At 50.8% G+C, this 26,086-nt stretch overlaps 1 protein-coding gene across 1 annotated transcript in view; it reads right to left on the bottom strand.

The window, feature by feature from the left end:
• Nucleotides 1–3,727: 3,727 nt before the first annotated feature.
• The window catches only part of LOC147097766 (adenylate kinase isoenzyme 5-like), an 82,740-nt gene continuing 60,381 nt past the window's right edge, over nt 3,728–26,086 (bottom strand). Inside the window, exons 10-15 of the mRNA XM_085971429.1 lie at nt 24,278–24,420; nt 19,245–19,280; nt 16,082–16,245; nt 8,315–8,431; nt 6,779–6,970; nt 3,728–4,034 (exon numbers count right to left, since the gene is read on the bottom strand). Of these exons, the coding sequence (XP_085827555.1) occupies nt 3,969–4,034; nt 6,779–6,970; nt 8,315–8,431; nt 16,082–16,245; nt 19,245–19,280; nt 24,278–24,420 (718 nt within the window). The 3' untranslated portion in view covers nt 3,728–3,968. The remainder of the gene's footprint in view (nt 4,035–6,778; nt 6,971–8,314; nt 8,432–16,081; nt 16,246–19,244; nt 19,281–24,277; nt 24,421–26,086) is intronic.

Genomic DNA, 26,086 nt, shown 5'->3' with positions numbered 1-26,086 from the left:
CTCTGCCGAGGTGTGATAAATGGCAGTTGGAAAGGTTACCTGTAAACATCTGACATGATTCTCTGACTATATATGCTGTGTCTTTATGCATTTCTCCACTTCACCTGAAGAAGGAGCGGCGCTCCGAAAGCTTGTGATTTCAAATAAAGCTGTTGGACTATAACCTGGTGTTGTGTGACTTCTTACATTTGTCCACCCCAGTCCCACTCCGGCATCTCCACACCACCTGCAGACTGGAGCAGCATATGCTGTGGTTTAGTACAACGTGTTACACGGAGCATAACACACAGCCTACAGTGTGTTACATACTGGATAACACACACAGGCAGGAGTGTGTTACATACTGGAGAACACACACAGGCAGGAGTGTGTTACACACTGGATAACACACAGGCAGGAGTGTGTTACACACTGGATAACACACACAGGCAGGAGTGTGTTACATACTGGAGAACACACACAGGCAGGAGTGTGTTACACACTGGATAACACACAGGCAGGAGTGTGTTACACACTGGATAACACACACAGGCAGGAGTGTGTTACACACTGGATAACACACACAGGCAGGAGTGTGTTACACACTGGAGAACACACACAGGCAGGAGAGTGTTACATGCAGGGTAACACACAGGCAGGAGTGTGTTACACACTGGATAACACACAGGCAGGAGTGTGTTACACACTGGATAACACACACAGGCAGGAGTGTGTTACACACTGGATAACACACAGGCAGGAGTGTGTTACACACTGGATAACACACACAGGCAGGAGTGTGTTACACACTGGATAACACACACAGGCAGGAGTGTGTTACACACTGGAGAACACACACAGGCAGGAGAGTGTTACATGCAGGGTAACACACAGGCAGGAGTGTGTTACACACTGGATAACACACAGGCAGGAGTGTGTTACACACTGGATATCACACACAGGCAGGAGTGTGTTACATGCAGGGTAACACACACAGGCAGGAGTGTGTTACACACTGGATAACACACAGGCAGGAGTGTGTTACACACTGGATAACACACAGGCAGGAGTGTGTTACACACTGGAGAACACACACAGGCAGGAGTGTGTTACACACTGGATAACACACACAGGCAGGAGTGTGTTACACACTGGAGAACACACACAGGCAGGAGTGTGTTACACACTGGAGAACACACACAGGCAGGAGTGTGTTACACACTGGAGAACACACACAGGCAGGAGTGTGTTACACACTGGAGAACACACACAGGCAGGAGTGTGTTACACACTGGATAACACACACAGGCAGGAGTGTGTTACACACTGGAGAACACACACAGGCAGGAGAGTGTTACATGCAGGGTAACACACAGGCAGGAGTGTGTTACACACTGGATAACACACAGGCAGGAGTGTGTTACACACTGGATAACACACACAGGCAGGAGTGTGTTACACACTGGATAACACACACAGGCAGGAGTGTGTTACACACTGGATAACACACACAGGCAGGAGTGTGTTACACACTGGATAACACACAGGCAGGAGTGTGTTACACACTGGATAACACACACAGGCAGGAGTGTGTTACACACTGGATAACACACACAGGCAGGAGTGTGTTACACACTGGATAACACACACAGGCAGGAGTGTGTTACACACTGGATATCACACACAGGCAGGAGTGTGTTACATGCAGGGTAACACACACAGGCAGGAGTGTGTTACACACTGGATAACACACAGGCAGGAGTGTGTTACACACTGGAGAACACACACAGGCAGGAGTGTGTTACACACTGGATAACACACAGGCAGGAGTGTGTTACACACTGGATAACACACACAGGCAGGAGTGTGTTACACACTGGATAACACACACAGGCAGGAGTGTGTTACACACTGGAGAACACACACAGGCAGGAGAGTGTTACATGCAGGGTAACACACAGGCAGGAGTGTGTTACACACTGGATAACACACAGGCAGGAGTGTGTTACACACTGGATAACACACAGGCAGGAGTGTGTTACACACTGGAGAACACACACAGGCAGGAGTGTGTTACACACTGGATAACACACACAGGCAGGAGTGTGTTACACACTGGAGAACACACACAGGCAGGAGTGTGTTACACACTGGAGAACACACACAGGCAGGAGTGTGTTACACACTGGAGAACACACACAGGCAGGAGTGTGTTACACACTGGATAACACACACAGGCAGGAGTGTGTTACACACTGGAGAACACACACAGGCAGGAGAGTGTTACATGCAGGGTAACACACAGGCAGGAGTGTGTTACACACTGGATAACACACAGGCAGGAGTGTGTTACACACTGGATAACACACACAGGCAGGAGTGTGTTACACACTGGATAACACACACAGGCAGGAGTGTGTTACACACTGGATAACACACACAGGCAGGAGTGTGTTACACACTGGAGAACACACACAGGCAGGAGAGTGTTACATGCAGGGTAACACACAGGCAGGAGTGTGTTACACACTGGATAACACACAGGCAGGAGTGTGTTACACACTGGATATCACACACAGGCAGGAGTGTGTTACATGCAGGGTAACACACACAGGCAGGAGTGTGTTACACACTGGATAACACACAGGCAGGAGTGTGTTACACACTGGATAACACACAGGCAGGAGTGTGTTACACACTGGATAACACACAGGCAGGAGTGTGTTACACACTGGATATCACACACAGGCAGGAGTGTGTTACATGCAGGGTAACACACACAGGCAGGAGTGTGTTACACACTGGATAACACACAGGCAGGAGTGTGTTACACACTGGATAACACACAGGCAGGAGTGTGTTACACACTGGATAACACACACAGGCAGGAGTGTGTTACACACTGGAGAACACACACAGGCAGGAGTGTGCTACACACTGGATAACACACACAGGCAGGAGTGTGTTACACACTGGAGAACACACACAGGCAGGAGTGTGTTACACACTGGAGAACACACACACAGGCAGGAGTGTGTTACACACTGGAGAACACACACAGGCAGGAGTGTGCTACACACTGGATAACACACACAGGCAGGAGTGTGTTACACACTGGAGAACACACACAGGCAGGAGTGTGTTACACACTGGATAACACACAGGCAGGAGTGTGTTACACACTGGAGAACACACACAGGCAGGAGTGTGTTACACACTGGAGAACACACACAGGCAGGAGTGTGTTACACACTGGATCACACACAGGCAGGAGTGTGTTACACACTGGAGAACACACACAGGCAGGAGTGTGTTACACACTGGAGAACACACACAGGCAGGAGTGTGTTACACACTGGAGAACACACACACAGGCAGGAGTGTGTTACACACTGGATATCACACAGAGGCAGGAGTGTGTTACACACTGGATATCACACAGAATATCTGCGTTGCCCCCCTGGACCAGGGCCGTCACATTTTAAGCCTCTTGGTGAGGACCCCTGGCCAGAAATAACTGAGCATTGTTTAGAATATTGGATATTGAGCCTCTATCCAGTGTATTGAACAATCGGATACCTGTCCCCGGTTACAGGTGCTGTTCTGGGGCTGAGAATTAGAAAGGAGCCTTGCATCGCTCCCCGATCAGACCTAAGCTCGGGAATCGTTGATGCAGTCACCGGGTGTATATATCTCTCTATATTATATGTATATATCTCTATAAGGTTTTTTTTAAAAAAGAAAAAGGTTCTGTAATTCATCCCTCCTGTTTATAAAGAACGTATACACACAAAATCACTGGCATAGAACATTCATTTCTAATGGGCTGTGGGTGAGTTATCCAGGAGTTTTTAACTCTCATTTTATTGGTGGTGTTGGTCCTGGTAAATCCTCCAGAGCAGCCACGAAAACAGAAACTCGCAGCAAGCGGTGGGTAATCTGATCCCAGGGCGACTGCTGCAGGATCTTCTGAGCTGCAGTCTCGGCTGCTAAAGTTCATCGATAATGGCCGTGATATTTTGGAACACGTCCTCCTCCGTCCCTTCTCCCTGAATCTAAAAGGGGTGGGGGGGGGAGATCACACAGAGCGGATTCAGTGCTGGGGTCCCTGGGTTAAAACACATGTAAACTTGAGGTGATCCAAAGCTCGGCTGCCCGTGTCCTAACTCGCACCTAGTCCCGATCGCCCATCACCACTGGGCTCGCTGACCTACATTGGCTCCCGGTTAAGCAACGCCTCGATTTCAAAATTCTCATCCTTGTTTTCAAATCCCTCCATGGCATCACCCCTCCCTATTTCTGTAATCTCCTCCAGCCCCACAAACTTTGGTGGCAAAAACAGGAAGGCAGATTATTATCTGAACGGCAATAGATTGGGAAAAGGGGAAGTGTAACGAGACCTGGGTGTCCTTGTGCACCACTCGCTGAAGGTAAGCATGCAGGTGCAGCAGGCAGTTAAGAAGGCAAATGGTATGTTGGCCTTCATAGCGAGAGGATTCGAGTACAGGAACAAGGATGTCTTGCTGCAGTTGTACAGGGCCTTGGTGAGACCACATCTTGAGTATTGTGTGCCATTTTGGTCGCCTTATCTGAGGAAGGATGTTCTTGCCATGGAGGGAGTGCAGCGAAGATTCACCAGACTGATACCTGGGATGGCAGGAATGATGTATGAGGAGAGATTGGGTCGATTGGGCTTATACTCGCTGGAGTTTAGAAGAATGAGAGGGGATTTCATTGAAACTTACAAAATTCTAACAGGACTAGACAGACTCGATGCAGGAAGGATGTTCCCGATGGCCGGGGAGTCCAGAACCAGGGGTCACAGTCTAAGGATAAGGGGTAAGCCATTTAGGACTGAGATGAGGAGGAATTTCTTCACCCAGAGAGTGGTGAACCTGTGGAATTCTCTACCACACAAGGCAGTAGAGGCCAATTCATTAAATATATTCAAGAAGGAGTTGGATATATTTCTTAAGGCTAAAGGGATCAAGGGATATGGGGAGAAGGCAGGGACAGGGTACTGAACTTGGATGATCAGCCATGATCGCACTGAATGGCGGAGCAGGCTCGAGGGGCCGAATGGCCTACTCCTGCTCCTATCTTCTATGTTTCTATAACCTCTCGAAATATCTGCGCTCCTCTAATTCTGCCCTCTTGAGCATCCTTGAATATAATCACTCAACCATTGCTGGTTTCTGTTGCCTGGGCCCTAAGCTCTGGGATTTCCTGCCTAAACCTCTCCGCCTCTCCACCTCTCTCTCCTCCTTTAAGACGCTCCCTAAAACCGACCTCTTTGACCAAGCTTTTGGTCACCTGCCCCAATTTATCCTTATGTGGATCGGTGTCAAATTTTTTTTCTTAAAATACGCCTTGGGACGTTTTACAACGTTAAAGGCGCTATACAAATACAAGTTGTTGTTGTTTGTCCTACTCCCTCCTCCCCCCCCTCTCTTCCCCTCGAAATGTGACTCCAGTCCCACTCCAAGGGGTGAATCTCTGCCGCCCTCGGGAGTGGCCCAGCGAGACACTCGACTGCATCAATCTGTAACCACCCCTCCTCCTCCAGGGCCAGCGAGGGATGGGCAAACAAAGGGCAGCCTTGACAGTGACGCCCACCTCCCGGGAATTAGTTACGGTGTCGGTATTCTGCAAGGAGGAGTTCAAAGGGCAGAAAGGACGTCCATTCCCCCCGAACTGACCCGCTGACCAGAGCGGGATTTGAACCTCTGATCACCCCTCGCAGTGCACCCAACTCTAATCGGTTTGTAAAGGGACCCCCCCCAAAATACACTATCCCCTTTGTGTCTGCTGTTTCCCCCTGGCTGGGGAGTCTAGAACTAGGGGGCACAGTCTCAGGATAAGGGGTCGGCCATTTAGGACTGAGATGAGGAGGAATTTCTTCACTCAGAGGGTTGTGAATCTTTGGAATTCTCTACCCCAGAGGGCTGTGGATGTTCAGGCATTGAGTATATTCAAGGCTGAGATCGATAGATTTTTGGACTCTAGGGGAATCAAGGGATATGGGGATCGGGCGGGAAAGTAGAGTTGAGGTCAATGATCAGCCATGATCTTATTGAATGGCGGAGCAGGCTCGAGGGGCCGTGTGGCCGACTCCTGCTCCGAATTCCCATGTTCTTAAGTTCCACTTTGTTCAGCAAGGAGGAGCAGGTAGAGCTGGACATCATCAAAAGCAGAACTTTAAACATCATTTACAAAGAAACAGGATAGACAGTGGGGAGTATCCATCATCGGCCCCTTCAATGGGTAAAGTGCTGCCGATGATCTCCCTGAGCCAAGGACTGGGCCTCGGTTTAATGCTCCACCTGAACGGCAGCACCTCCGACAGTGCGGCGCTCCCTCAGTACTGCCCCTCCGACAGTGCGGCGCTCCCTCAGTACTGCCCCTCCGACAGTGTGGCGCTCCCTCAGTACTGCCCCTCTGACAGTGCAGCGCTCCCTCAGTACTGCCCCTCCCACAGTGCTGCGCTCCCTCAGTACTGACCCTCCGATAGTGCAGCGCTCCCTCAGTACTGTCCCTCCGACAGTGCAGTGCTCCATCAGTACTGCCCCTCCGACAGTGCGGCGCTCCCTCAGTACTGCCCCTCCCACAGTGCAGCTCTCCCTCAGTACTGCCCCTCCCACAGTGCAGCTCTCCCTCAGTACTGCCCCTCCGACAGTGCGGCACTCCCTCAGTCAACCTTTTGCTTCAGGAATAAGCCAAATCCACCGCACCGAGAGGGAACGAACATTTCCAGTAACGACCAAAATGATTTGGTGGGAAGAGATAAAAATGTTTTTACCTTTCTCAGGAGTCCTTTGGTTTCATAATATTTCACAACAGGTACGGAGTCGACGAAATAAGATTCAACTCGTTTGCCGATCGTCACCTCGTTGTCATCAAACCGCCCACTGGTCTGTCCGCGGTTCATCAGACGCTGTTTCATGACCTCGGGGCTGCAGTCAATGAGCAGCACGATGTTAGGAAGAGTAAACTGCAGAGAGAGAGAGAGAGATAGAGCACATTCGGGTTAAACCATCTCTCCAAGACCATCTCTGCAATGCACTGTCGGAGGAGCAGTACTGAGGGAGCGCTGCACTGTCGGAGGGGCAGTACTGAGGGAGTGCCGCACTGTCGGAGGGGCAGTACTGAGGGAGCGCTGCACTGTCGGAGGGGCAGTACTGAGGGAGCGCTGCACTGTCGGAGGGGCAGTACTGAGGGAGCGCTGCACTGTCGGAGGGGCAGTACTGAGGGAGCGCTGCACTGTCGGAGGGGCAGTACTGAGGGAGCGCCGCACTGTCGGAGGGGCAGTACTGAGGGAGCGCTGCACTGTCAGAGGGGCAGTACTGAGGGAGCGCTGCACTGTCGGAGGGGCAGTACTGAGGGAGTGCAGCTCTGTCGGAGGGGCGGTACTGAGGGAGCGCTGCACTGTCGGAGGGGCAGTACTGAGGGAGCGCTGCACTGTCGGAGGGGCGGTACTGAGGGAGCGCAGCTCTGTCGGAGGGGCAGTACTGAGGGAGCGCCGCACTGTCAGAGGGGCAGTACTGAGGAAGCGCCACACTGTCGGAGAGGCGGTACTGAGGGAGCGCAGCTCTGTCGGAGGGGCAGTACTGAGGGAGCGCCGCACTGTCGGAGGGGCAGTACTGAGGGAGTGCCGCACTCTCAGAGGGGCAGTACTGAGGGAGCGCTGCACTGTTGGAGGAGCAGTACTGAGGGAGCGCCGCACTGTCGGAGGGGCAGTACTGAGGGAACGCCGCACTGTCGGAGGGGCAGTACTGAGGGAGCGCCGCACTGTCGGAGGGACAGTACTGAGGGAGTGCCGCACTGTCGGAGGGGCAGTACTGAGGGAGTGCCGCACTGTCGGAGGGGCAGTACTGAGGGAGTGCTGCACTGTCGGAGGCGACGTCTTTCAGATGAGGTGTTAAACCGAGACCCGTCTGCTCTCTCAGGCGAACCTAAAATGCATGGCACTATTTCGAAGAAGAGCTGGGGGAGTTCTCCCCGGTGTCCTGGGGCCAATATTTATCCCTCACCCAACATCACTAAAACAGATTATCTGATCATTATCACATTGCTGTTTGTGGCAGCTTGCTGTGCGCAAATTGGCTGCCGCGGTTCCTACATTTACAGCAGAGGCCGCACTTGATTGGCTGCAGGTTAGTGACAGGGCCCTCGGCAATGCTCGGGACTCTTGTAGGCAAGAGCGGGAAGTTATTTGAGATCCTGTTTCCAGAACGTTCCAACCACACGTCCTGATATGCGGAAGTTATGAGAGAATAATGAGCAGGGATGGGGAGAATGGCGGAATACTGGGTGCGATCTGGGCCTCCAGACTTACAGAATTATCGAAGGCCTCAGCTTGCTTTAGAGTCCGCGGGTATCCGTCAATCATGAAGCCCTTGGTCTCCTGTAGATTCTCCAACATGGCATCCTTCAGAATCTCTAAAGTCGTTCCCTGAACAAACACAAGGCAGGTTAAAAGGCTGATAGCGATCGAGAAACACTATGTAAAAGGTGGCAGTTCCCAGTGACGAGGCAGCTGTAATTACCGACACCTTCAGCCTCTTAAACTATATATTCGATTGGCTGCTTTATTTGATTTTGAACGAGACGTTTTTTAAATTTCCTTTGCGCCCAAACAGTTCAGAAGACTGAATATTAGCTCGACGTGTAGGGCAAGTGAGCTAGCTGGGGTCGCCAACTCTAGTGGGACATATTCCTGGAGGGTTCATCACATGACCTTTCCGCTGCCAACCGCCCTGCCCCCACACTCGCACCATTGGTCGATCAACACGTCAATCCTCATGATGCCTCGCCTTCCCGCGGCCAATTCGATAATTCTTGACCGTCAGCCAAACAGCCTTTCTTCCCCGCCACCCCCCCGCCCGCCGTCTCCAATATTTTTATCATTAATACACAGATGCCCCAATGATTATTCATAGAATGATACAGTACAGAAGGAAGCCGTTCTGCCCATCCTGTCTGTGCCGGCTCTTTGTCCCACTCCCCTGCCCTTTCCCCGATAGCCCTGCAATGTTCTGGAGATTAATCTTCAATCCCTGGTGTTACGTCCGTGAATAATTGAGACACGGACAGCAGGAGTGAACAAAATAAGTCTTTACTGGTGAAAGTCAATAGTGAAACTAAAAACACAGAGGGTCACTAGCGCCTTTTATACAGGGGTGGTCACTGCCGGTACTGCAGTCTGAAACCAGTTATTCTCTTAAAGGAACATACACAACAATTCCTCCCCTTTTAGATAAACAGTACATAACATTCATTTAACAACTAAATGATAACTAATTACAATCACAATTATTGTTGCTAGATACATTGGTTAAGTTTAAGCAATTATAAGTTCAGTCTTTGAGGAGGCTTCCTGATTCTGTCTGGATAACACCTCTTTGGGGTATCAGGTTCTTCTGGCAATGTTGAGTCGGGATCAATGTCGTTGTTTGGTTCATCTGCTTCCAATATTACCGGTTCTGCGGTAGCTGCAATTGGAACGTCGATTTCATTACCAGGTGTATCAGATCGTGGTGTGGAGTTGACGTTTTCCAGTGACTCTAGAATCTGGTCAGCATGGCGTCTTACAATGCTCTCCCCAACGTCCACGGTATACATGAGAGGTCCTTGTCGTGTACAAATCGTTCCTGGCTGCCATTTCTCAGTGCGGTAGTCCCGGGCCAAAACTGGTTGACCTATCTTAAAACTCCTGGTCGGCCTTTCATTCATATTCTGAAACTGCCTGTTCTCCACATCTCTTCGGACGTTTGGCTTAACCAAATCCAAGCGGCATCGTAGTCTTCGATTGAAGAACATCATGGCTGGAGTTTGGTTGGTAACCGCATGTGTCGCATTCCGGTAGGCAAACAAGAAGTTGTCCACCTTGTGTTGTAGGGGTATATCTTCATTACACATTGCCTTGATAGCCTTCTTGAATGTTTGGACAAACCTCTCGGCCAATCCATTAGTGGCTGGATGATATGGGGCAGATGTGTAATGCTTAACACCATTGTTCTTTAAGAACCTCCGGAACTCTTCAGACACAAACTGTGGTCCATTGTCAGAGCAAATCTGTTCAGGCAGCCCATTCCTGGCGAATATGGTTCGTAAAACTGTGACAGTTTTTTCCGTGGTGGTTGAGGACATTTTTATTACCTCTGGCCACCTTGAATGTGCATCCACCGCAATTAAAAACATCGAGTCCATGAAGGGACCAGCAAAATCAATGTGCACCCTTTGCCGTGGAGATGAGGGCCACTCCCATGGATGCAGAGGAGCTTGTGGTGAGGCGTTTTGGACCTTCTGGCATCCTGCACAGCTCTTGGTCATCTCTTCGATTTCTCTATCGATTCCCGGCCACCACACAAACGCTCTGGCTAAGCTCTTCATTTTTACCCCTCCCAGATGACCCTCATGAAGCTCATTGAGCACTCTAACCGTCAACTTAGGTGGAATTACTACTCTGGATCCACACATCAAGGTTCCTCTGCACACTGACAGCTGTTCTCTTCTCGGCGAGAATGCTGGCAGCAGTGGTTCGCCATGTGCTGGCCATCCCTTCACCGTTAAATCATAGACCCGGGATAGTGTTGGGTCATTCCGTGTTTCCTTTTCTATGTTTGCATTCGTCACAGGGAGACATTCGACTATGGTCGAGTGGAATAACTCCATTGGATCCACATCAAGGTCTTCTTCCACCGTCGGCAACGGTAGACGTGACAATCCATCAGCATTCCCATGCTGTTTAGTTCCTTTGTACTCGATGTCATATTGGTGTGCCCCTGGGAAAAGGGACCACCTCTGCAGCCGTTGTGCTGTCATTATCGGTACGCCCTTCTGAGGGTTGAAAATGGAGACAAGAGGTTGATGATCGGTTAGTAGAGTAAACTTTTGACCGTGCAGGTAGTGATTGAACTTCTTCACCCCCCACACTAGGCTGAGTGCCTCTCTGTCAATCTGGGCGTAGTTACGCTCGGCAGAAGTTAACGAGCGTGACGCAAAAGCTATCGGCCTCTCTAAACCATCAAGGAATTTATGTGACAGTACCGCCCCAATGCCGTAGGGAGACGCATCACACGCCAGCCTGATTGGCAGTGCTGGGTCGTAGTGAGCCAATTCTTCCCTTGAAGTGATTAAGTCCTTACTCTTCTGAAAAGCACGCTTACAATCATCGCTCCATTTCCATGCTACCCCCGTTCGTAGCAGGGCGTTCAGTGGGTGCAGAATTGTCGACAAATTCGGCAAAAACTTATGATAGTAATTCACCAATCCGAGGAATGACCTCAGTTGCGACACATTTTCAGGCGCTGGGGCCTTAACAACCGCTTCAATTTTGTCAGGGGACTTATGTAACCCCTCTTCATCAATCACGTGGCTACAATACGATATCTGTTTCTTTAAAAATTCGCACTTGGGGCGGTTGGCTCGCAGCCCATGTTCCCGTAGTCTAGTGAGCACCTGTTCTAGGTTGTTAAGGTGTTCACTGTCATCTTCACCTGTTACAAGGATGTCGTCCAAGTAACACTGAGTCCCCGGAATCCCTTGCAGAACTTGTTCCATCACTCTTTGCCATATCGCCGGAGCCGATGCTACTCCGAATACCAATCGATGATACTGGTAAAGACCTTTGTGAGTGTTTATCGTGAGATACTTCCTAGCGGACTCCTCAACCTCCATCTGCAAATATGCTTGTGCTAGGTCAATTTTTGTAAAACGCTTCCCTCCAGACAGTGAGGCGAAGATGTCTTCTATCCTTGGAAGAGGATATTGTACTGTGTGAAGGACTGAGTTCACCGTCACCTTGAAACCCCCACAGATGCGAATCTTCCTTGGCTCCCCGGACTTATTGCTTAACGTTTTCTTCATGACAGGAATGATGGGTGTCGCCCACTCACTCCAGTCGACCTTAGACAACACGCCCGCCTTCTCCAGATTCTCCAGCTCTGCCTCGACGGCTGGGCGAATTGCATATGGTACCGGTCTTGCTTTGAAAAACTTGGGAACTGCATTCTCTTCTATTTTTATCGAGGCGGTTACGCCTTTAAGCGTGCCCAGTTCTTGTTGAAATACCTCTTTGGCGTTAGCTAAGATTGTTGACAATCGTCCAGGAGTGACGTCTTCATCTTTTTTACCGTCCACCGTCATTGCCTGAATGGAGTGCCAATCTAAGTTTATCTTCCTGATCCATTCCCGTCCCAATAATGGTGGTCCACCATTTGACAGTATGTAGAGATACAATTTCCGTATTTTCTTGCTGTTGTTTTTGACAGCCACCCTTATTTTTCCTCTGGGGTATACTTTTTGCCCCGTATACGTCGTCAAGGCGATGGATGTCTCTCTCAAGGGTATGTGTGAAAATAGCCGCTCGTAGTCTCGTCGATTCATGACGGTTAGCGCTGATCCTGTATCCAATTCCATTTTAACTTGTGACCCTGCTATCGTGAGGGTGACCCAAATGGTTCGGTGATCCTCTTTTGCGATTACATTGTGAAGTTTGAGACAGCTTAGTCTCCTGTTCCCGGATTCACTATCGCTCATCTGGTCTTCGGAACTACTGTCCGTCATCTTTTGTACTTTCTTGTACAGTTTCTTAGTAGCCTTTTTGTTGTCGCTGGTCTTCTTCCCAGACCTGCAAACTCGTGCAATGTGTCCCATCTTCCCGCATTGCCTGCATATTTTGTCTTTGGACCAGCAGTCCTTCTGGTCATGGTTAGTTCTGCCGCAGCGATAACATTTTGCAAATCCCCGTGTCATTTCGTGGGTGCCGTATTCCTGTGGTTTTTGTTGAATTTCTGTAGCTCCCCTGGCTGCTGCTTCATACGATACTGCCATGCTAAAAGCCTTATCTAGCGTCAGCTCTTTCTCCGAGAGTAACTTCTTCTGTGTTCCTTCACTCAGGAGTCCACAGACAAATTTGTCCTGTAGGGTATCTGCCAGTCCTGCTCCGAACTGGCAGTGCTTTGATAGCTTGCGTAGTTCCGTAAGATACTCAGCATTGCTCTCATCTTTGTGCTGAGTTCTCCTGTGGAATTTAAATCTTTCTGCTATCAACAGCGGTGCAGGGTTTAAGTGTTCCTGTAGGACAGCAACAATTTCGTTAAAACTCTTCGCCTTCGGTTTGGCTGGAGTAATCAGGTCCCGCAATAAGCTGCACGTTCTAGCGCCCATTAAGTTTAGCAATATCGATGCCTTTTTCCCCTCCGCTATTTCGTTTGCCTCGAAATATACCTCGACTCTTTCCACATACGTGGTCCAGTCCTCTATTGTATTATCAAAAGCAGTGATACAGCCAGTCTTCGGCATCTTGCAAATCTAAAATGGCGCCTCCCGCACTTTGCCTTCTTCCCCGATGTTGTTAGCGCTGCTTTCCACGGTTTCTTGTGCGTTTAATATTGATTCTTTTTCTTTTATTATTTTCCCGTCGTGGAGCGGACCCTCTGGGACACTTCCCTCCCTCTTCTTAGGTCCAAACGCTGCCTGGATTCGAAGCACCAGCCGCGCCCTGTGTGCTCCACCCTCTCTCTCTCTCTTTGCTTCCCGACTCGCTGCCCGGCCCCGTTGAAAAGCCACCCGATCGAGCTCTAGCTCGCCGCAGCCCAGGAAGGATCAGTGCACTACCTGCCACCAGCCCGATTAGCTGGGAAACTACAGACCGAGGAACCCAGCCTGGCTCTGGACAGTCTCTCCTGCAAGTTTTCAATCCGACGATTTGGAGGGCGGTTGCCCACGGTCGACGCCCGTTTCTCGAGTTTCTTTGGATTTTATTATTTTTTTTCTTTCTTCTGGCTTCGACCTTCAATAACGTCGTCTGAGGTGCTGCCGAGTTGCAGGTAAGTTCGTTTCTTACTCGTCGCCAGTGTTACGTCCGTGAATAATTGAGACACGGACAGCAGGAGTGAACAAAATAAGTCTTTACTGGTGGAAGTCAATAGTGAAACTAAAAACACAGAGGCTCACTAGCGCCTTTTATACAGGGGTGGTCACTGCTGGTACTGCAGTCTGAGACCAGTTATTCTCTTAAAGGTACATACACAACACCTGGAGGCTCCAGGTCTATCCTGGAGGGTCCGTAACCATAGTACTAGCCCCTGCATTCCTGGACAGCTGAGGATAAGGAGCAGGGGTGGAGTGCTCACTGAAGAGAAGGTTTCACACGGTCTGAATGATGAAGAAAGCCCAGAGAAACTTAAACTCTTTAGCTTTGCAAGGCAGAGCTTGACTTATGATCTGATTGAGTTATACCAGGTAGTAAATAGTTGGGCAAACAGCAAATCATGAAAAATTACTTCAAACTAAATTTCTGGGGCTGAACAAGAGAATTAGTGAAAGGCAAGTCTAGGACTGGTGTCAGGAAGATCTTCACACGCAGAGTGATTGGAAAAACATTCTGGAATTGTTTAAGATAAAACTAGAGTGGGGAAATGTAGGTCGGGTCACTTTGGGTGGATTAAGATGAGCTCATGGCCTTTCTCATCGAGTGTCTTCACCACACGGACTGTGACGGTTCTAGTGGAAGGCCCACCATCACCATCTCGAGGCCAATGGTGCTGGGCAATAAATGCCGGCCTTGCCAGCGACGCCCACATCCCAAAAACAAGTTAAAAAAATTATCTTGTGCTCTAATCTGCTTGGGGAGAGTCCACAACAAGGAGGGGGACATCACCTTAAAATTAGAGCCAGGCCGTTCAGGGGTGATGTCAGGAAGCACTTCTTTTTAGTGGTTAGTGGAAATCTGGAACTCTCTCCCCCAAAAAGCTGTTGAGGCTGGGGGTCAATTGAAAATTTCAAAACTGAGATTGATAGGTTTTTGTTGGGTTAAGGGTATTAAGGGTTACGGAACCAAGGCGGGTAAATGGGGTTAAGAAACAGGTGAGCCGTGATCTAATTGAATGGTGGAACAGGCTCGAAGGGCTGAGCGGCCTCCTCCTGTTCCTGTGCTCCCAGCCAGCCTCTGATTAAAGATGAAAACTTTAGGGTAACTGAGAGACCACAGGGAGTGTACACCAATTCCCCATTTATGGTGCTGAGCACAATGTGATAGTTCAAAAGAAGGTAGTTTGACTCCAATCTTCGCCCCCTTCTTTCCTGAGAGCATTGACCCTGAGAGAGATCGCCTGCTCCATGCGGCTCACTTCATGCACCCAGTGAACCACAGCAGGAGCAGGAAATGCACGTCTGTTTTGAACTAAAGAGGGCGTCTCACCATCGTTACTGGTGTGGCTTTGCAACCATAGTGCCATCAGGATCCTGATCGTCGCGCACATAAGCGACACTGTGCAGAGAAAACATTGGAGGGAACATCAGCCTGCTCTGCATCCCTGGGCTGCATTACAAGAGGTCCGACTGGGCAGCAGCAGCCCCGGGATAAGCCGAGGAGCTCGATCCAGGTCAACACCCTCAGCTGGGGCTGGCGGGGGGCTGTGAATTGGGAGCCGAGACTCCCAGCTGGAAAAGGACACTGGAGTACCTTACAAGACCAGATCACAAGATCTAAGCTGGATACGGATGAGCAACTGAAAGCCTGGGAATGGGTTGGATGTTGACTGGAGGATAGGAAGCAGTGGGGAATTGTTGGACCAGTGATGTCGGGGGGTCGGGAGCGTCAAGTGGCTCAGTGTTGGGATTGCCAGTGTTTCTGTCAGAAAATGTTCACGATTATGATGGGGGGCTGAGAAAGTTGAGTCAAGCAAATCATTCTGAGGTGGGCGTGTGACATAATCCAGAGAGCTAAGTAGAGTGAACAGGCATTTCTGTTTGAGCCGAGGGGTCATTCCATTACCAGGCATCTAAAGGCAGTCTTGGTTGGCGGAGAGAGAGGGGGTGGTTTTGAGGCTGATCATCAGAGAAAGGTTCCAAGTCAAGGGGACGAGGCGGTTTGGAGTGAGGAGAGGGAACTGTGGAGCCACCCAGCAGGTAAAGGTAGACAAGATCAATGGGTTCAGGCGACAGTGAAGTGTCTTTTGGGGAGAGGAGGGATGGCGGGATATGGTGAAAGAGATCCACTTATTGGGCTTAATATCCTGTTCATAAAACAAATGATGTCCTTACAAGTAAGGGTGCGGTCTGGGACAGCGCTGGCTGAGGGGGTCAAACTACTCACCAATGGTACCAGGCATCCCTCAGCCATGATCTTCTTAATCTTATTACCTCGCTCCGTTTCGTTACTGATCTCCTTCCGCAGAAGGTTCCCTGTGGACAGATGTGTGAAGCCATATTTCTCCGTCATCTTCACACACTGGCTTCCTTTCCCAGACCCAGGGCCCCCTGAAACGTCACAAAGTGTTGGGGTTCACAGCAAGCTATGGAATATCTTTACAAACTCTTCCCCCCATTTCATTGAACAATGTATATACAACAACAACTTGCATTTATATAGCACCTTTAATGTAGTAAAACGTCCCAAGTTGCTTCACAGGCACGTAAATCAGACAAATTTGACACCGAGCCACATAAGGAGTTATTAGGGCAGGTGACCTAAAGCTTGGTCAAAGAGGTAGGTTTTAAGCAGCGTCTTAAAGGAGGAGAGAGAGGTAGAGAGGATTAGGGAGGGAATTCCAGAGCTTAGGGCCCAGGCAGCTGAAGGCACGACCGCCAATGGTCGAGTGATTAAAATCGGGGGATGCGCAAGAGGCCAGAATTAGAGGAGCACAGAGATCTCGGAGTGTTGTAGGGCTGGAGGAGGATACAGAGGTAGGGAGGTGGTGAGGCCAGGGAGGGATTTGAAAACAAGGATGAGAATTTTAAAATCGAGGTGTTGCTGGACCGGGAGCCAATGTAGGTCAGTGAGCACAGGGGGTGATGGGTGAACGGGACTGGGTGTGAGTTAGGACACGGGGCAGTGAGCACGGGGTGATGGGTGAACGGGACTGGGTGTGAGTTAGGACACGGGGCAGTGAGCACAGGGGGTGATGGGTGAACGGGACTGGGTGTGAGTTAGGACACGGGGCAGTGAGCACAGGGGGTGATGGGTGAACGGGACTGGGTGTGAGTTAGGACACGGGGCAGTGAGCACAGGGGGTGATGGGTGAACGGGACTGGGTGTGAGTTAGGACACGGGGCAGTGAGCACAGGGGGTGATGGGTGAACGGGACTGGGTGTGAGTTAGGACACGGGGCAGTGAGCACAGGGGGTGATGGGTGAACGGGACTGGGTGTGAGTTAGGACACGGGGCAGTGAGCACAGGGGGTGATGGGTGAACGGGACTGGGTGTGAGTTAGGACACGGGGCAGTGAGCACAGGGGGTGATGGGTGAACGGGACTGGGTGTGAGTTAGGACACGGGGCAGTGAGCACAGGGGGTGATGGGTGAACGGGACCTGGTGTGAGTCAGGACACGGGGCAGTGAGCACAGGGGGTGATGGGTGAACGGGACTGGGTGTGAGTTAGGACACGGGGCAGTGAGCACAGGGGGGTGATGGGTGAACGGGACTGGGTGTGAGTTAGGACACGGGGCAGTGAACACAGGGGGTGATGGGTGAACGGGACTGGGTGTGAGTTAGGACACGGGGCAGTGAGCACAGGGGGTGATGGGTGAACGGGACCTGGTGTGAGTTAGGACACGGGGCAGTGAGCACAGGGGGTGATGGGTGAACGGGACCTGGTGTGAATTAGGACACGGGACAGTGAGCACAGGGGGTGATGGGTGAACGGGACCTGGTGTGAGTTAGGACACGGGGCAGTGAGCACAGGGGGTGATGGGTGAACGGGACCTGGTGAGAGTTAGGACACGGGGCAGTGAGCACAGGGGGTGATGGGTGAACGGGACTGGGTGTGAGTTAGGACACGGGGCAGTGAGCACAGGGGGGTGATGGGTGAACGGGACTGGGTGTGAGTTAGGACACGGGGCAGTGAGCACAGGGGGTGATGGGTGAATGGAACTTGGTGTGAGTTAGGACACGGGGCAGTGAGCACAGGGGGTGATGGGTGAACGGGACTCGGTGCGAGTTAGGACATGGGGCAGTGAGCACAGGGGGTGATGGGTGAACGGGACTGGGTGTGAGTTAGGACACGGGGCTGTGAGCACAGGGGGTGATGGGTGAACGGGACTGGGTGTGAGTTAGGACATGGGGCAGTGAGCACAGGGGGTGATGGGTGAATGGGACTTGGTGTGAGTGAGGACACGGGGCTGTGAGCACAGGGGGTGATGGGTGAACGGGACTGGGTGCGAGTTAGGACACGGGGCAGTGAGCACAGGGGGTGATGGGTGAACGGGACAGGGTGCGAGTTAGGACACGGGGCAGTGAGCACGGGGTGATGGGTGAACGGGACAGGGTGTGAGTTAGGATACGGGGCAGTGAGCACAGGGGGTGATGGGTGAACGGGACAGGGTGTGAGTTAGGACACGGGGCAGTGAGCACAGGGGGTGATGGGTGAACGGGACAGGGTGTGAGTTAGGACACGGGGCAGTGAGCACAGGGGGTGATGGGTGAACGGGACAGGGTGTGAGTTAGGACACGGGGCAGTGAGCACAGGGGGTGATGGGTGAACGGGACTGGGTGCGAGTTAGGACACGGGGCAGTGAGCACACGGGGTGATGGGTGAACGGGACTGGGTGTGAGTTAGGACATGGGGCAGTGAGCACAGGGGGTGATGGGTGAACGGGACTGGGTGAGAGTTAGGACACGGGGCAGCCGAGTTTTGGATGAGCTCAGGTTTACGGAGGGTGGAATGTGGGAGGCCAGTGGAGTGCGTTGGAGGGGCATTGCCAAAAAGAGAACAATATCTGAGCAAACCGCGCACACAACTCTCTCGTTCCAGTCTCGGTGTAATACAGCAGATTTGGAGGCCATTCAGCCCATCGTGCCTGTGCCGGCTCTTTGAACGAGCTCTCCAGTTAGCCCCACTCCCCTGCTCTTTCCCCAGAGCCCTGCAAATTTCTCCTTTTCAAATATTTATCCAATTCCCTTTTGAAAGTTACTATTGAATCTGCTCCCACCGCCCTTTCAGGCAGCGCATTCCCGATCACAACTCGCTGCGTAAATAATTCTCCTCACCTCCCCTCTGGCTCTTTTGCTGATTATCTTCAATCTGTGTCCTCTGGTTACCGACCCTCCTGCCACTGGAAACAGTTTCTCCTTATTTACTCCATCAAAACCCCCCACGATTTTGAACACCTCTATTAAATATCCCCTTAACCTTCTCTGCTCTAAGGAGAACAACCCCAGGTTTTATATTGTATAATTTATGAATGTACATACTGTCTGACCGTAATAATAAACCTTTACAATAGATTCCAGAGAAAGGTGGAAGATTTATTTTACTCACCAATTATGAAGATAATTTTGGTGACTTTCAGTTTCTCTGTAAAATAAACATTTCGAATTTCACGGTTAAAATCTTTTTTTAAGTTGAATTTTCTCCACGGGGGACTATTTGCTGCCCCCGTGACAGCATCATTCACTGGGACATGTCCAATGGTTACACGCCCACATACCGTGAGACACATTCATTATTCGGGTAGACCAGACACAAGACAGGTGAATGAAGACTTCCTGTCCACCAGGGGAAGCTTTGGAGTTTAACTTGTGGTCAGTCCTTGGGGAACTGCAAAGCTCAGCAGCTGAAAGAGCAACTGTGTGCAGTGCCGGGCTGCCATTTATTCGGTTTTACTCTGCTCCCCTTTCGAAGGCACTGACTGGTGTCAGCCGTGGCTCAGTGGGCGGCACTCTCACCTCCGAGTCAGAAGGTCGTGGGTTCAAGCCCCACTCCAGAGATTTGAGCACAAAATCCAGGCTGACACTCCAGTGCAGTACTGAGGGAGCGCCGCACTGTCGGAGGGTCAGTACCGAGGGAGCGCCGCACTGTCGGAGGGTCAGTACCGAGGGAGCGCCGCACTGTCGGAGGGGCAGTACCGAGGGAGCGCCGCACTGTCGGAGGGGCAGTACCGAGGGAATGCCGCACTGTCGGAGGGACAGTAATGAGGGAGCGCTGCATTGTCGGAGGGGCAGTACTGAGGGAGCATCGCACTGTCGGAGTGGCAGTACTGAGGGAGCGCTGCACTGTCGGAGGGACAGTACTGAGGGAATGCCGCACTGTCGGAGGGACAGTAATGAGGGAGCGCTGCATTGTCGGAGGGGCAGTACTGAGGGAGCATCGCACTGTCGGAGTGGCAGTACTGAGGGAGCGCTGCACTGTCGGAGGGACAGTACTGAGGGAGCTCTGCACTGTCGGAGGGGCAGTACTGAGGGAGCGCCGCACTGTCGGAGGGGCAGTACTGAGGGAGCGCCACACTGTCGGAGGGGCAGTACTGAGGGAGCGCCGCACTGTCGGAGGGGCAGTACTGAGGGAGCGCCGCACTGTCGGAGGGGCAGTACTAAGGGAGTGCTGCACTGTCGGAGGTGCCATCTTTCGGATGAGACGTTAAACTGAGAGTCAGCCCTCTCAGGTGGACATAAAACATCCCACGGCACTATTTCGAAGAAGAGCAGGGGAGTTCTCCCCGGTCTCCTAACCAATATTTATCCCTCAACCAACATCACTAAAAACAGATTATCTGACCATTATCTCATTGCTTTTTGTGGGAGCTTGCTGTGCGCAAATTGGCTGCCGCGTTTCCTACATTACAACAGTGAATACACTTCAAAAAGTTCTTAATTGGCTGTGAAGCGCTTTGGGCGTCCTGAGGTCGTGGAAGGCGCTATAGAAATGCCCTGATTTTAACCAAACCGCCTGACATGACGTGTTTTACACCCCGCCCCATTTCACTCACCACTGATTTCTTTTTCCGCCGGCGAGAGGGAGTCTGAACAAGTCCCAACCCAGCCGCTGGTCGACATTTCAAACCAGCTGTAACTTGGCGCTCACTGATGATAAATTAGCCAGCCGGGTAAAAGCTGGTGTGGGCCATGTCCCACTGGCGCAGTCGGGAATCTTCTGGGGCAGAGCGGAGGCAGCGATACTCTGTATTTATTACTAACCGTCCTCGATGCTCACACTAGGTGCCCAGCACTGAGATTCCTAACCTTGAGGAATGCAGCCCAGGTCTGTCAGAGTTCACATTGCCACATGCTTTCACATCACAGCAACATTGATATAAGCACCTTTAACATAGTAAAGTGTCCCAAGGTGTTGACAGACAAGGAATTGACATCAAGCACTGATAGAAGAGTGAGGGGGTGGTGACCAAAAGCAGTCAAAAAGATAGAAACATAGGAACAGGAGGAGGCCATTCAGCCCCTCGAGCCTGTCCCACCATTCAGTGAGACCAGGTCTGACCTGTACCTCAACTCTATTTTCCCATCTTTGCTCCATATCCCTTGATCCCCATACCCACCAAAAATCTAGAGATCTCAGTCTTGAAAGCTTCAATTGACTCCCAGCATCCAAAGCCTTTTGTTGGGGGGAGAGACTTCCAGATTTCCACTCCCCTTTGTGTGAAAAAATACTTTCTGACATCACCCCTGAACTGTTCTGGACTCCCCCCCCCACCACCAGAGGAAATGGTCTTTCTCTATCTACCCTATCGAATCCCTTGATCATTTTAAATACCTCGATTAGATCAGCCCTCAATCTTCGAAACTCGAGGGAATACAAGCCTAGTCTGTGCAACCTGACCTCGTAGTTTAACCCTTTTAGCCCCGGTATCATTCTGGTGAATCTGCGCTGCTCCCCTTCCACGGCCAATCTAACCTTCCTGAGGTGCGGGGCCCAGAACTGACCGCAGTCAGTCTACACGGGGTCTGTCCAAGGCTCTGTACAGCTGAAGCATCACTTCCTCACTTTTGCATTCAAACCCCATGCAGATAAAGGCCAACATATATTCGCCTTTTTGATTATTTTTTTGTATCTGTGCACTAACTTTTAGCGATTTGTGTACATGGACACAAATCTTTGCTTCTCCACAGTTCTGAGTCCACCACCATTCAGTTGTTTGGATGCTGCAGAGGCAGCACAGAAATCCTAGGTTTCTTCACACATTGCTCCATGGGATCTCAATCTCGTGTTGCATAAACCTGCAGATTCTCTATTTCCTCTCCCTTTTCTATCATTTGTACTTTTGATGAATATTTGTGTTGTTCGCATAATATTTCAGCACTTGGCAATGGAACCATGTGTCGGCATTGAGTAGATCAGATGTAGCGCAATTTAACCTCTTTCTGTTCTTCCTCAACAAGTTCCAACCTCACACGGCCACCTCCGACTCAACTCGTTGCCTCTTCTTCCATTTCCCACACCAACATAAGGTCAGAAATGGGGATGTTCGCTGATGACTGCACAGTGTGCAGTGCCATTCACAACTCCTCAGATAATGAAGCAGTCCATGCCCGCATGCAACAAGACCTGGGCGACGTTCAGGCTTGGGCTGATAAGTGGCAGGTAACATACACGCCACAGAAGTGCCAGGCAATGACTATCTCCAACAAGCGAGAGTCTAACCACCGCCCCTTGACATTCAACGGCATTACCATCGCCGAATCCCCCACCATTAACATCCTGGGGGGGGTCACCATTGACCAGAAACTTAACTGGCCCAGCCACATAAATACTGTGGCAACAAGAGCAGGTCAGAGGCTGGGTATTCTGCGGCGAGTGTCTCACCTCCTGACTCCCCAAAGCCTTTCCACCATCTACAAGGCACAAGTAAGAAGTGTGATGGAATACTCTCCACTTGCCTGGATGAGTGCAGCTCCAACAACACTCAAGAAGCTCGACACCATCCAGGAGGCGGCAGCCCGCTTGATCGGCACCCCATCCACCACCTTAAACATTCACTCCCTCCACCACCGGCGCACCGTGGCTGCAGTGTGTGCCATCTACAAGATACACTGCAGCAACTCGCCAAGGCTTCTTCGGCAGCACCTCCCAAACCCGCCACCTCTTCCACCTAGAAGGACAAGGGCAGCGGGCGCATGGGAACACCACCACCTCCAAGTTCCCCTCCAAGTCACACACCATCCTGACCTGTAAGTATATCGGCCGATCCTTCATCGTCGCTGTGTCAAAATCCTGGAACTCCCTCCCTAACAGCACTGTGGGAGCACCTTCACCACACGGACTGCAGCGGTTCAAGAAGGCAGCTCACCACCACCTTCTTGAGGGCAATTAGGGACGGGCAATAAATGCTGGACTTGCCAGCGACACCCACATCCCACAAACAAATAAAAAAACAACCTCTGATCACGATTGCTAATCAAGTGCCAACTTGCTCCAGACTGTGGGACATTTTTGCCCAGCAGGAGCTCGTCTTGCTTATGATCTACGCGGCCAATCCGCAGGAGGAAAGGAGAGGGTCCTACCTCATCGGTCGTGGGGCTGGATTCGAGCACAGAGGTGAAAGGGTAGTGTCCTAATGCCCCGTAGCAGCCAACCCCTCTCTGTATCCCCCTCCCAAATCCTCAAGCTAAGATGTCTCTTGTGGAGAGAGCAGTTGCCCAATGGCCTTTGTTACAGAATATTCTGAATCGGACTTATCTCCCGGTGACTGAGTTATTCTCCGATCACAACTCCATGTTCTTCTAAATGTTGCAGCGATTTAATTCATCACAAATGATCAACATTCCTCTCAGGGGGAGACCACCACGGATATTTGGGCAGCATTACCCAACTAAAAAGTGTGAGTTAGAGACACCAGAAATTCAAGATCATTATTATGGCATTTTCACCCTAGAGCATAACCCTCCATGAGTTTAGTTTTATGGGATGTTTTGGTTATGGATGGATCCTCACAGACCCCCATATAATGTTTAAATCCCTCTTCCCACCTAACTGAATGGTGGAGCGGGCTCGTGGTGCTGAATGGCCTCCTCCTGTTCCTACCCTCCCATTAATTCCAAGCTGTTGATTCCTAACAGATCTCGGGGATTTCATTTAGGATTTCACCCCTTAATGAGGCAACAGCACTCAGAACAGCCCTGTCCAAAGCTCCACGCCCACAGAATTCAACAACAGCACCAACCAGTGAGTGAGAAATACTGAGCACAGGTAGGATGGAGTTGCCCAAGCTCGAGGGCTGGATTTCTGGGACTCATGGACACTCATTCTCCAGAGAATGCTGCTCCCCCACTCTACGAGGCTGGGACACCCAGCAGCCTGCTCCCCACTCTCACTGCATGGCCCTCAATACTGCACTTCACCTTTCATTGAGATTCATTTGTTTTACGTTCAAGGATCAACAAGGAATTTTAGTGACATATTGGCAATGAAGAGAATTTTCACCCATTCATGTCTCGTGGTCTCATTGGAGAAGCCATATTGCCGCCAGTGATTGTTACGAGGCACCAGTGTCATCAGGAGATGTGTGTGTTTTGGGGCAGGGAAACATTCACTGCATTTGCTTTTTCCAAGTGTTCCAGAATTACCTTTCACTTCTTCACAAATTTGTACTGAGTCGCCACTTTTGCAGTTCCCCATTCCACTCTCCTGTCTCGTGTTCGGCCTCCTGCTATCTTCCTGTACCCAGCGAGTACGACCTCTGCTGTCTGCCTTTTCTCTTGTTTCTTTACTAGTCACCCAGCCATTATGACTCAACAGTAGGAGCCCAGGGCGTCACCCCTGTGCACGTGTGCTGTACATGGCTAAACCACATCCAAGCACTGTGCCATTTAAGTAAGTATAAGAGAAAGGGCAAAAGGGCAGGCAATCCAGTGAAGCCTTCTGCTGAAACAGTGTGTGACTGAACAAAGTCTCATACTGTAGTGTATGTACATAAGAACATAAGAACATAAGAAATAGGAGCAGGAGTAGGCCAATCGGCCCCTCGAGCCTGCTCCACCATTCAATAAGATCATGGCTGATCTGATCCTAACCTCAAATCTTCTATCACTCTGCATCCACCCGAACCCATGTGATCTCCCGGGAGAGGCGAAAAACCAGATAAAGACCCAATGGCCAATTTGGGAGAAAAAAATCTGGGAAATTCCTCTCCGACCCATCTAGGCGATCGAAATTCTTCCAGGAGATCACTCTGTCCCTATATTTTCTACAGTACTTACCTTCTGTAAAGGCGATCTCCACCCCAGCCAGGAACAGGAATAAAACCATCTCCTGAAATCTAACACAGAATTAGAACACAGTAGGAGCAGAACAAGGCTACACGGCCCCTGGGCCCACTCCACTACCCACAGGGCCATGACCATTCCGAACCTAGACTCATGTCCAATTTCCTGCCCGCTCCCCGTAACCCTTAATTCCCTTTACTTCTAGGAAACTATCTATTTCTGTTTTAAATTTATTTAATGATGTAGCTTCCACAGCTTTCTGGGGCAGCAAATTCCACAAACCTACCACCCTCTGAGTGAAGAAGTTTCTCCTCATCTCAGTTTTGAATGAGCAGCCCCTTATTTTAAGATTATGCCCCCTAGTTCTAGTTTCACCCATCATTGGGAACATCCTCACCGCATCCACCCGATCAAGCCCCTTCACAATCTTATATGTTTCAATAAGATCGCCTCTCATTCTTCTGAACTCCAATGAGTAGAGTCCCAATCTACTCAACCTCTCCTCATATGACCACCCCCTCATCCCCGGGATTAACCGAGTGAACCTTCTTTGTACTGACTCGAGAGCAAGTATGTCTTTTCTTAAGTATGGACACCAAAACTGTATGCAGTATTCCAGGTGCGGTCTCACCAATACCTTGTACAACTGCAGCAATACCTCCCTGTTTTTATTACTTTGCAGAAGGAACTATATTCTGCAGCCCCTGTATACTGCAGTACCAGTAGTGACCACCCCTGTATATAAGCCTGTGCAGTAACATTTGCATAGTAGTTCCAGGTTGCCTCCATTCAGTAAAGACCTGTTATAACCAACTCCTGCAGTCCGTGTCTCAATTATACACGGACATAATACTGGCGACGAGCAGATACGAACTTACCTACAGTCTGCACCACCTCATGGGGATCCATCCCTGAAGCGAAGTTATCAGAGGTCGAGGCCAGAAGGAAGAAAGAAACAGAAGAAACGGGCGTCGACCGTGGGCATCCGCCTCTGAGTCAGCGGAGTTGAAGATTTGCAGGAGAGGCTGTCGGTGGTGCTTCAGCTAATCGGGCTGGTGGCAGGTAGTACACTGATCCTTCCTGGGCTGCGGCGGTCTAGAGCTCGAGCGGGTGGCTTTGCAACGGGGCCGAGCAGCGTTGTCGGGAAGTGGAGAGAGAGAGAGAGGGTGG

The sequence above is a fragment of the Somniosus microcephalus genome, chromosome 31, assembly GCF_052327205.1.
Source record: "Somniosus microcephalus isolate GS21.2 chromosome 31, FLI_Smic_1.0, whole genome shotgun sequence".
Taxonomy (NCBI): domain Eukaryota; kingdom Metazoa; phylum Chordata; class Chondrichthyes; order Squaliformes; family Somniosidae; genus Somniosus; species Somniosus microcephalus.
Note: the sequence above shows the minus strand (reverse complement) of the source record. Positions and strands in the feature narration are given on the sequence as shown.